General features: G+C 39.9%; 1 protein-coding gene across 7 annotated transcripts in view; it reads left to right on the top strand.

Moving 5' to 3' along the window:
• Nucleotides 1-12,888, top strand: part of FHOD3 (formin homology 2 domain containing 3) — a 717,939-nt gene that overhangs the window by 657,412 nt on the left and 47,639 nt on the right. For all 7 annotated transcript variants that reach the window (XM_020985701.2, XM_020985700.2, XM_020985699.2 and 4 more), the window contains 2 exons: nt 4,074-4,256; nt 12,766-12,885. In XM_020985701.2, coding sequence (XP_020841360.1) covers nt 4,074-4,256; nt 12,766-12,885 — 303 coding nt within the window. The remainder of the gene's footprint in view (nt 1-4,073; nt 4,257-12,765; nt 12,886-12,888) is intronic.

The following is a 12,888-nucleotide window of genomic DNA, read 5'->3' as shown; positions in this document are numbered from 1 at the left end:
TAGCCAGTCTGATAGGTGTGATCTGGCACCTCAGAGTTGTTTTGATTTGCATTTCTCTAATCAATAGTGATTTGGAGCATTTTTTCATATCACTATAGATGGCTTTAATTTCTTCATCTGAAAACTGCCTGTTCATATCCTTTGACCATTTATCAATTGGGGAATGACTTGTATTCTTATACATTTGACTTAGTTCTCTATATATTTTAGAAATGAGGCCCTCATCAGAAACAATGGTTGTAAAAATTCTTTCCAAGTTTTCTGCTTCCCTCCTAATCTTGGTTGCATTGGCTTTGTTTGTGCAAAATCTTTTCAATTTAATGTAATCAAAATTATCCACTTTGCTTTTCATAGTGTTCTCTTTCTCTTGTTTGGTCATAAATTCTTCTGTTCTCCATAAATCTGACAGGTAAACTATTCCTTGCTCTCCCAGTTTGCTTATAGTATCAGCCTTTATATCTAAATCATGTACCCATTTTGACTTTATTTTGGTATATGGTATAAGATTTTGGTCTATGCCTCATTTCTGCCACATTCTTTTCCAGTTTTCCCAGCAGTTTTTGTCAAATAGTGAGTTCTCATCCCAGAAGCTAGGGTCTTTGGGTTTATCAAACAGTTGTGGATTATTGTAGTCAGTGACTACTGAGTCTTGTATATCTAATCTATTCCATTAATCCACCACTCTCCAATTCTTAGCCAGTACCAAGTAGTTTTGATGATTGCTGCTTTATAATACAATTTAAGATCTGTAACGGTTAGGCCATCTTCCCTACCATTTCTTTTCATTAGTTCCCTTGATATTCTGGAACTTTTGTTCTTTCAAATGAATCTTGTTCTTATTTTTTCTAGCTCTATAAAATAATTTTTGGTAGTTTGCTCGGTATGGCATTGAATAAGTAAATTAGGTAGAATTGTCATTTTTATTATATTTAGCTATTTATTTTTAAAACAACTGGTTAGTAACCTTCTAGTAGTGATGTTTAAAATAACTGCATTTGAATCCAATAATTGTTTTCAAACCACATGTTTCTAGAAAGTGCTGTCATTATAAGTTGGCACCACAGTTGGTAAGCAACATGACATCACTTGAGGTACACTGTCTATATAGTGCAAGAATTCCCCCAAATCATTACCCTCATCGCCTATCACAGTACCTAACATCCCACCATTATAGCTTCTTTCCCAAGGTTTTTTTCCCAACCTTTTTTGTTGATATTGTTTTCAGGAGTTCTCTATTAAAATTCAACAGGACTAATACCTTCAGCCCTTATTAGCATACACCATAGGAGGGGAATAAGTATAATAAAGGAGAGGAAAGGAAGAAGAAAGAAATACTTAAAAAGTAGATGGGAAGTTGCGAAAAACAAACTTAATTTAGATTCACAGAATCACAAGATGTTTGAACTAGATCTAGTCTTATGTAACTGTGCTGGTCCTGTGTGTGAGACTTAGCCTTCACCTTACCCAGTGTGTAATTGGTAAGGCATTAAGTCATTATACATTACTTTCTTCACCTAACATGCAATCCCTGACCATCCAGGGGGCAATGTTTGCATTCTGCTTAGAAACAGGAGTTGTTTCATCATTCCTGAATCTCTAGAACTTACCAGTACTTGAAACTTGAGTCTTGGCCCATAGTTTACTGAAGAGCAGAAACAAATATTTTAAATATCTTCAAGAGCTTTCTTCAGCCTGTGCAGATGTCTTCAACCGTGCACAAACATTATAACCAAACCACTTCCATCCAAACCATTCTACCAGGTGTGAAGATGATACAAGAAAAGTGTTTCATAATGTGGTTTGACAATAACACAAAGACAATCTATTAAAATCAGTTTTCAGGGTGAACCTCTGAAACAAGTCCCACCTGCTAGCAACCTCACTGCTACTAAGTCTCACTGCCCCGCAGAACCAAAACATGCAGATGAAAATCCGTTTGATCATCTGGATGTTTCGACTCTGTGAAGCCAAATATTCAGTTTGTTAGAAACATCTGGGTGTTTGAACTAATTTTTCCATTTTCATCCAGATGTTTGGTGCTATCTATATGCAGCCAAAGTATCTGGATTTATTCATACGAATTCCAGAAATAAGGAGCAAGAAAAAGTGTGTGTGTGTCTATGTGTGTGTGTGTATGGGGAGTAGGAAATGAGAATGCATAAGAGAAAAACACTAGCAAAAAAGAAATTTCAGTTTTCTGTGTAAAACATTACATTGGAAATCTCATCATAGAACTTTTCACATCCCTTTAAAGATGCTAACTTTGGCCAAATGGTATGAATCAATGAGTATCCATATATCAGTTCAAAATAACTATTCCTGTGCTGACTTTTTGCCCTCTCTTAATTTTTCTGATAGATTTTTGCTATGAGCAAAGTTAAAAAGTTATAAAATATCTTTGAATTTGTAGTTGTGTCTTATTTTAAAAAAATATTTACCATGCTTTTTAAGCAAACCAAGATTTCACATGACTGACTTTAGATAAAGTGTTTACATTTACCTTTTCATTTCAAGGTTTAAATGGACAAAATTGAAATATGATCAGTTTGTAAGCCTATTTCTGGGCATTCCAGAAAAAAGGAAAACTGTAATAGACCAAACATGCATAAAGGAGAAATTTACTTATCGACCATAAATATATTTCCTAAATGAAGAACAAAAACACCTCACAAAGCGTGTGTTCTCACTGTTTCTTTTTTCCATTCTTGTCTTGATTTCTCTCTCTCCTTTTCCTACATACCCCTTTCTAGCCTTACCTAGAGTGATGTCTGTGTTCAGAACTATGGAGGTTTTAGACAAACAGTGAGTGGAAGAAACATCAGTCTAGGAACCATAAGACCCTGTTTCTGACTATGTGACAACCATGGGCAAATCGCTGTTTCCTCATCCTTAGAGTGAGAGGGTTGGGCCTAGATACTATTGAAACTAGTTGTTTGAATCACGTCTGACTCTTTGTGACCCCATTTGGGGTTTTCTTAGCAAAGATATTGAAGTGATTTGCCATTTCTTTCTCCAGCTCATTTTACAGATAAGGAAACTGAGGTTAAGTAGTGTTAAGTGACTACCCAGGGGTCACATAGATAGTACATGTCTGAGGCTAAATTTGAACTCACATCTTCCTGACTCCAAGCCTGATTCTTTTATCTAATACACCACCCAGCTAAGGTTTCCTCACCTCTAAATCTCTGCTCCTAACTTATTCAGGATCATTGTGAAATAAAAGTTCAAAAAATTAAGAAATACCTGACCAAATACATGTGTGTCCAGAGATGTAATTATGGTAAGGTGACTGGGGTTTTGCTCCCAGATTGCCGGTATACAGAGAGTGTGCTTTTTTCCTACAACACCTACAACCTACTTCCCCCACACCTTGCAAGCAAATCCATCAGTCTTGTGATAGAACTGCCTCCTCTCTTCATATGGACTCAGACCATGACCCACTGAGTCCTATTATCACTACCTCCGTCTCCTGGGACTCATCTTTTGGACCTTCCCCCCCAGAAGCAGGAGGAGATTGAAGGCTCTCAGCCATGACAGAAGGGCATGGACCTAACTCAGAGGTATAGGTCACCTTCTCTTGATGCTAAAGCACCTTAGTCAAATTCTCAGTCAAACCATGTCATGCTGCGAGCCATGGGGACCCACACCATCCCTTTCATAGAGGATGCCCTGACAGCCCCCCTCAGCAGCAGTTTTCTGGGTTCTGCAGCTAAGGGGCTGTATCCATGGTGTGTGTCTCCCTACACACACTCTGGACAGTGGCCTGGGGCCTGTTTGTCTGTGGGACCTTGTGATCCAAGTTCTGAGTCCTCCCTCCTCCAGCCACAAATGAATTTTCCCCAGGCATCAGAAGCACTAGCTACAGAGGGCTTTCTCTGTGTTTACATTGTTTCTCTGTTGTTATCTCTCTGAGACGTATATTACTACAACAGCACAATAATGATGGTACATTTGTGAGGAAACACCATAAACAGCAAATGCATCTCCAGCTTCTAGCAGAACGAAAATAGAAGGTATTGCTGTTTCTGCCACACTGTAAGTAGAAAATAGACTGTGTTGTTTTCTCTTTCCAGAAAATTCTCACCATGATTCCTACTGAAGAGGAAAAGCAAAAAATCCAGGAGGCCCAGATGGCCAACCCAGATCTCCCCCTAGGCAGTGCTGAGCAGTTCCTCCTCACACTTTCCTCCATCAGTGAACTGTCTGCCAGACTCCAACTCTGGGCTTTCAAAATGGACTACGAAGTCATTGAAAAGGTAAACAGTAAATGAGGGAGGGAAGAGGACACACACAACCATTGTTCCTCAGAAATTAGCTCTTCTCATGAGCAAATAGGGATTGTTATTCTTCAGATTTTGGCTTGATGAGTGTGTTGACAAAATTTAAAAAATGATGTTTATTGTGTCATGTACCAGACAGGAGTCAACAATCCCCAGTGTTACATGTTCTAATGATCAATGTTGGGCTATTGTCTCTGGCACTCCACATTGTTGTTATTGCTGATATTCTTTTTTGTTCCCTCTGCCTGGGGAAGAAAGTGGAGACAAGTATTTCTAAAAAGAGACCATCATAATAGTATAGGTATGGGATTGGCAAACTATGGCCCATGGGCCTATTTAAAATCATTAAAAAATCATTCTTAGCTCTCAGGCCACACAAAAAATAGGTGGCAGACTGTGTAAGGCAATAGTTGGCCAACCCCTGGTCCAGGTGGATAGAAATAAAGGCATATAGAAAATGGCATATGATGGCAATGAAAATATAGAGGATGGGGTTGAATTGAGAGACATTTTGGAAATAACTTCTACAGTGAAGATGTGGTGACTGATTGGTAGTGGGAAAGAACAGAGAAGGAAAAGTCAGAGATTACAGACGTAGGCAATAGAAATAGTGAAATCAGGAGGGGCTGGTTTTGGACACATTGAATATCGAGGTAGAAGGTAGAACTTCAAGGATAGAACTCCATCAGTACTTGGAGCTATGGATCTCAAGAAGAAAAGACAGGTTAGGATGGGAGCTATAGATTTTGGAGTCATCTGAATAGAGGTAGTAGTTAGAGGCATGGCAATGAATCAGAATGCCATGTGAGAGAGTATAGAGATAAAAGAAAATAAAACCAGAGACAGACCCATGGAAAATGCCTACATTAAGGAATTATAGGGAGGGTAAGGAGCCAGTGAAGGAGATAGAGAAGATGTTACAGACAGGTAGGAAGAGAATCAGGAAAATATAGTGTATCTGAAGCCAAGAGTAGAAAGGGGGTGGCCAACAATGCCCAGAGGGTTCAGAGGGGTCAAGGAGGATGAATTCTGAAGGAAAAAGCCCATGAACCAATCTGCCTCCAGACGCCTAAGAGGAAACATAGACAATCTAGAACATAAATTCCGTAGAGGTGTTAACTTGCTTTGAGCACAGCTTCTACAAGGGAGGTTGGAGCCCTGCCAAGCACATAGTACCATCCGTGTCCTTTCAGGCCTCAGAGAGGCCAGCCCACCATCAAAGCCATGAAGACTGGAAAAGCTCCATATTCTAGTGGCAGAACAGCCAAATATTTTCAGGCAAGAAGGGAGGGGCTGCCAAGTGACGAGCCTAGATAAAGTGTCTCTGAAGGAGAAGTCTGGAGGAATGATCCTAAGTCTAAATGTTTATTATTCACCTTAAAGAAGGAAGGCTAAAATATCAATGGTGGTGACTCTTACAACAAATAGTAGTTGGTCTCCAGGGCCATTTCTGTCTTTAAAATCCTGTGTTCTATGCTGTAGGGCTGTCATTCACTGATGGCAAGAGGCTGGCCACAATTCTTTCAGAAAGGCAACTGAATTGTCCACATCATGAATTGGTGACGTCTAAAATTTACTGCAATTCAACTTAATCAAGAATCAAATAACCAAAAGATCAATATCAATCATAGAACAATAAAAATAACTTCACAACAATAATATGGTCAGATAGCAGTTGTTCTAAAAAAAATCAGGATGTTTTAATGAACTGCAAGTTTAGCAGTGTGATATGTCAACCAGAAAGGCTAGTAAAAATTTGGGCTCCACTAAGAGGGCCATAGCTTCCAGGAAGAGGGAGGTGGTAGTCCCTATGCTCTCATCAGATATTATTTGGGGTGTTATGTTCAGTTATTGGAGCCATGGTTTAATAATGACATTGAAAAGCTGGAGGGGGTATAGAAAAGGGCAGCTAAGATGGCGAAGGGTCTTGAGTGCATGTGATAGGAGGAACAATTGAAGAAACTGGTGGTGTTTAACTTGGAAAAGAGAAAATTCAAGTGATGATGGTCATCATCAAGTATTTGGAGGATTGTGATGTGAAGAAAAGACTGCACCTCTTCCGTTCGGCCCCAGTAGGTGAAAAGTTGCAAAGAGAGCAAACAGTGTAGGGCTGATGTCAGGAAAAATTTCCTAACAATTAAAACTGTCCCAAAGTGGAATGGGCTGCCTTGAGACACAGAGCAGAGAGTGGAGGATCACTTGTTGGTTATGTTACAGGGAAGATTCCTTTCATGTGTGTTTAGACTGGATAATCACTAAGATCCCTTCTAACTTTCAAATTTTGTGATTCTATAAAACACTGATTGAATTCTTACTATAGGTTTGTTGTGTGCTAAGCAGGATGCCAAGAAGTATGAGGTATGGGCTCCTTCTATCTGGTTGCACTTTGGGGATACTCTCTATCTTACAGTTTGATTGGGAAGAAATGGTGCATTTCAATAAGACAACCAAATACATATGCACACACAATTAATAATGCATAGAAAGAACATAATGACTTACCGGAATGGTACAGACAATAAATTCCCAAGGAGTTTCAAAGAAGGAGCAAACATTGTGGATAGAGGAGGTCAAGATAGACTTATTGGATGTACTGGGACTTGAAGGATGGGTAAGATTTAGATAAGAAGAAATGGGAGGGCACAGCAAGCATGGGGGTGAACAGAAAGGCAAAGACAGGCCTCTGCATGCTTGAGAGAGTGTGTGTATACTGACTAAAACAGGGGGTTTTGGCCATCCCCCAGGTCTGAAATGCACATATTCTTCACTTCTACCTTTGAGAACCGTTCTCTTCCTTAAGAGCTTAGTTCAGGTACCTTCTTCCTCCTTAGATACCATGATTGCTACTCCCTCCCCCATCACTGCCCTTCATGAAGGCCTTCTCCAGCTCATAAAAGTTCACTTCATGGACTTTGTCTGATCTCTCCTTTACTTCATCACACTCTGCCATGTAGTGTACTTAGCTATATAGACATCATATTCCCCCTCAGGATAACATAAGTCCCTTGATGGCCAATTGTCATTTTTTTATTGCTGTGATTAACAGAGTATAGTGTACCTAAATGAATGCTTAATAAATGTTCATTATTGTTAAGTTTGTGTTGGCGTGCCATGAAATATGAGATTATGTAGGTAGGAAGGGGCCCAGATTTGGGAAGGCCTCGATTGCCAGGCCTAAAAAATTGGCAGTGAAGAATCTTTGAAGATTATTAAATGGAGGAATAAAATGATGAAATATGGCAGCATGGGGAGGATGGATTTAAAAGGAAAGACCAGAAACAAGGACACCAGTTAGGAGCAAGTAGTTGTATCACTTCAGGTCACAGCAGCCCTGATTCTAGTCCTGAATCTTCCATTTGAATCATCCTCAAGAGAGAGAGAACTGAAGGTCCAAGGAAATAGATAAATGACTGGTCCAGTGTCACATAACTACTTTGTGATGGCCCCAGGGCCAAGACCAAGCTCTTCTGACCCCAAGTCCTTCGTTCCTTCCAATACATGATGTTATTTCTCAAATGCACAATGGACCCTCAAGGCTACAATTATTCTTTGCAGATGCAATCTACAGCAAAACATATGCTTAAGCAAATATAAACCCAAGTGCTCTGTCTGTAAACACTGTCTTCCCAGTCCACTGTAAAAATAGCTATCCATTTCAGTGACATTCTAAAGAAACAAAGCCATTTTGATGCCTCATTTTACTCGTTAAAAGTGGATTCTTTTAATCCTCCTGGGTCATTTTAATGTAGTTAATTTACATAAAAATGTATCTGTCTTGAACCCAAAAACCTGGAAACCTTATGGCAAGCCGGTGTATGATGGAGTTTGCCAAAGAGCTTTTAGTCTGATAGTTGCTGCCAAAGCACAGCCCTGTGGTCCGTTCCTCCCTTTAGCACACAGGGCTCTGGGAGTTGGGGGGAGGGGAGAGCAGGGTGGGTGACTCCAGAAAGTGACATAAGAATGTTCCTCAGACTTGAGTATTGCCAAGTATAGTAAGCTCTAATCAGTGCTGGTTTGTGTAAGCCCCCAGATTTCCTCTCCTGAGTAGACGAGAACTCTAGTACAACAAAAATTGGGACTGTCTGATGAAAATATCTGCTTGAAAATCCAGCCCAGTTTTCACAAATCTACATAAATTAATGGGATTGAGCCAGCCTTAGATGTAAGCAGAGTACAATGCTATCTAAGAATTGGTATTTGAGGGACACTGAGTAGACCTGTCTTTGCAAAGTATTTCCACACTCCAGCTGTGTGGTTCCCAGAAGCTTGCCATTGGTCAGATCACATCTGAAGCTTTGTGCTCAGGTCTGGGTGGCATATTTTAATCGATAAATCAATGAACGTTTAAGCACTGGGCTAGATGCTAGGGAGATAAAGTAAAAAAAAATTGAAAGTCTCTGCCCTCCAAAAGCTTCCATTCTGTATTAAGAGTTTACATTCTACCTATCTTCATTCTATTTTTAGCAGAGTCATGTAAAAAACAGTGGAGGTCATTTCAGGTGAAGGTGCTATGGGAAATAAAAAGACTTAGATAAAATACAATGGTTATCCTTAAGTATTTGAAAGTATTTGACTCAAGAAATACTGAGCTTCATCACTAGAATTGTTCAATCAGAAGTTAGAGAAACCTGTCTAGGGGATATTATAGAAGGAATTGTTGTTTAAGGTAAGAGGTTAGACTCAGTGGCTACCGAGGTATCATATATATCCAAAACTGAAGGGAATATTCTTAATGCAAACCTACTTACAGTAATGATGTGCTTAGCAAGTACTTTTGTAGATAAAATTCCATTTCAGCCTACTTCCCATCTGAATTATCACATTTAAATAACTTCTTGGCATTTCATTAGTGTTGGGAATTCCCAGTTAGATAACTCCCTCTACCAATACAGATCTGTACCTTTGGTAGACTTAGAGGGATGCTTAGGGCACTGAGAGGTTAAGTTACTTGGTCAAGGTCACACAGCCAGTATGTGTCAGAGATAGGGCCTGAACCCAGATCTTTTTGACTCTAAGAGAAAGTTCTGTATCCACTAATTCAATTTCTCAACCTACTTAGTTCCCATGACCTACTTTTCCATTTCACCTTAGCCATACACAGAAATATTCTTACTTTTGTCATCAGCCACAAATGTTCTACTTTTATGTTTATGAACTATAAAATTGCTTTATCTGATTACAATATTTTATCATTCCCTATTTCTCTGCTTCAGGACCCCTAACCCTATTACTTGTTCTCACTCTGATCTATAATGCAGTACTTTCCCCGGGCCATTGCCCCTTCACTTGTTACACTCTCTTCTATTACCAATCTCGACCCCTTGGTGAACCAGTTCAACCCTACACTGTGCTGTACTCTCAAATCCTTTTTTCCCTTGTCTTATCACCAGCCAAACTCTAGATTTCTCCCTACCATCTACCCACTTTGTTCCTCCTTGTGAGCTGTGGATGAGCCCCACTTGAGAAAGCCACAATGCAGTGCTGAGTTCACTACTAATTTATGTTATCTCATCTGGGACCTCACTGGAGTAATGTAATTCTTCAGCTCCTCCCTGATCGATTCTCTTACCAAAGGAACAGTTCCAAACCTACTTGTTTCTCTTCAAGCCTCCGACATTTTCTCTTCCCCTAATCCTCCCTGCTGAGCATCATCTCATATTTCAATGAAAAACTTGAGGCCTTTTGCTGAGAGCTCCATGCTCTACCATTCTCTGACATTACCCCACATTATCTCCTCCTTAACTGATGATAAAGTAGACTTTCTCCTTGCTAAGGCAAAACCTTCTACATGAACTTTGATCTCTTTCCTATCATCCTCTCCTATCTTCAACAACAAATTTCCTCCATTGTCACCCTAATTCTCTAATCTTCAATCTCCTTATCTATTTTTGTGGTCAAGCACATCATCATCTTCCTCATCTTTAAAAAAAAAAACCCTCTGTTGATTCTACTTCCCCCACTAAAAATCACCTTATTTCGCTCTTCCTCTTCTCAGCTAAAGCTCTTGAAAAGACTGTCTATATTCAGTGCCTCCCCTTCCTCTTTTCACAATCTTTAAAACTTTCTGAAGTTTGGCTTCTGATCTCATCAATTCATCAATAAACTTGTATTCTCCAGAGTTACCAAGCATCTCTTTATTTAAAAAAAAATTTTTTTTTTAGGCAGTTGGGGTTAAGTGACTTGCCCAGGGTCACACAGCTAGTAAGTGTCAAGTGTTTGGTCTGAGGCCGGATTTGAACTCAGGTACTCCTGACTTCAGGGCTGGTGTTCTATCCACTGTGCCACCTAGCTGCCCCTACAAGGATCTCTTCATTGCCAAATCTAAATGGACTTTTCTCAGTCCTCAACTTTCTCGATCTCTTTGCAGGCCTTTGATACTATTGATCACCTCCTTCTGGATAATCTCACCTCTCTTAAGTTTTCATGACACTGCTCTTTTTGGGTTCTCCTGCCTCTAATTGCTGCTCCTAAGTCTTTACTGGATCTTTCTCCATGTCTGCCCACTAACTCTGGGTACACTGGGCATCATCCTGGGCCCTGTTCTTTTTTCTCTACATCTTGTCTCCTTCGTGATCTCATCAGAACCTATGTGTTCAGTTATCATCTCAATGTATAATTTTCCTCAAATCTATGTATGCAGTCCTGATCTCTTTCCATTGCTCCAATCCCACATCACAAACTGCTTCTTAGACATTTTTAACTGAATTCCCTAAGGACATTTCAAACTTAACATGTTTATATGAGAACCTATTACCTTTCCTCCCAAACCTTCCCTGCTTTCAGACGTCTACATTGCTGTCTAGGGCATGACCATCCTCCCAGCTTTGCCATCCCATTGTCATCCCCAACTCCTCACTCTTAACCCACATCCCAGGCAATTGTTAAATCTTGTCATTTCTACCTTTACAACACCTGTGGTCTAGAGATCACCTTTTGTCCATTCACACAGCCACCACCCTAGGTCAGGTCCTCATCCCCTCTTGCCTAGACTGCTTGCAATAGCTTCTAATTTTTTTTCCTTGACTCAGATCTCTTCCTGCTACATTCTGGAGTCCACTCAGCTGCAAAAGTTTGGGGTTTTTTGTTTTGTTGTTGTTGTTGTTGTTTGCTTTTTTAGTGAGGCAATTGGGGTTCAGTGACTTGACCAGAGTCACACAGCTAGTGTTATGTGTCTGAGGCTGAATTTGAACTCAGGTCCTCCTGACTTCAGGGCTGGTGCTCTACCCACTGCACCACCTAGCTGCTCCAAAAGTATTTTCCCAAATATAAGTCAGACCATATCTCACAGATACACACACACACACACACACACACACACACACACACACACACACACACAAAATAAACTCCAGTGGCTCCTTATTTCATCTAAGACCAAGTAAAAACTTTTTGTCATTTAAAACTCTTTATAGCCTGGCCCCTTCCTATTCTATGTGATACACAAATCAATACACACTAGCTCCCTTTCTCTTTCTCACATGTGATGCTCCATCCCCTATCTTCATGCCTGTTCCCTGTACCTGGACTGCTCTACCTCCTCACCTTCATATGCTAGAATCCCTGGCTTCCTTTTAAGATTCAAACATCATCTTTGCCAGGCCTCCCCACATGGTAGTACCTTCCCCTCTGAGATTTTTCCATCTCCCTTGTATGTGTCTTGTGTGTATTTAATTGTTTATGGGTTATCTTCCCTACTAGAATGTGAGCTGCTTGAGGGTCTATTTTCTCATTTCTTTTTATCCCAAGAGTTTAACACAGGCCCTGGCACAGAGTAAGCCCTTAATTAATGCATATTGATTAATTGATTAGAGGATCTAAATTAATGAGTTTTATTTAAAGCAAACATACTTGAGATCAGCTAATGCAGAATGGGAGGTGAACCATGGGACCCAGAGCAGGAAAGAAAAAGGCCAAGGAAGAGGATCAAAATAAATTAAAGGATCAGGAATGGAGAAAGAAAAAGAGAAGAGGAAGAGAATGAAGGAATGGAAGGAGAGAGAAAGAGAAAGGAGAAGAGAGGAGAGATTGTGAGTGTTGAAGAATAAGCTAATGTTGGTCTTATAGATTGTCAGGTGCCTGTGGTTGTGAGGTCTACAGAATCATTATGAATATAACAGAGGAATGTCTGCTATCCACTCACATCCCTCCTCATGTACTCCACAGATTTGGTTCTACACATAGTATAAATTCCTGTCATGCAGAGGCATTTGCTTAGGTCTCATGGTTTCTCCTAGGACCAGAGCAAGATTTGTAGAACCAATGTGTGTCCTCTTATGATGCTTTTAGGTGCCCAAAAGGAAGTATCCAAGCCTTTATGATTTATATGTGCCAGAGACAATCAGGTTTATTATTAGATTATAACTTCCAAAGCTTCATAGTCTATATGTTCATTCAGTAACACTAACAATATAATAATAATAGAAAATAGAAATAAGTTATGTATGTATTCCAATTCTACTTTCTTATCCTTTTTTTTAACTGGCAGGAGGTGGCTGAACCACTTTTGGACCTGAAGGAAGGAATAGATCAATTGGAAAACAATAAAACCCTGGGCTTCATTCTGTCTACTTTGTTAGCCATTGGGAACTTCCTCAATGGTTCTAACGTA

The sequence above is a fragment of the Phascolarctos cinereus genome, unplaced genomic scaffold, assembly GCF_003287225.1.
Source record: "Phascolarctos cinereus isolate Bilbo 61053 unplaced genomic scaffold, phaCin_HiC Scaffold_4;HRSCAF=312, whole genome shotgun sequence".
Taxonomy (NCBI): domain Eukaryota; kingdom Metazoa; phylum Chordata; class Mammalia; order Diprotodontia; family Phascolarctidae; genus Phascolarctos; species Phascolarctos cinereus.
Note: the sequence above shows the minus strand (reverse complement) of the source record. Positions and strands in the feature narration are given on the sequence as shown.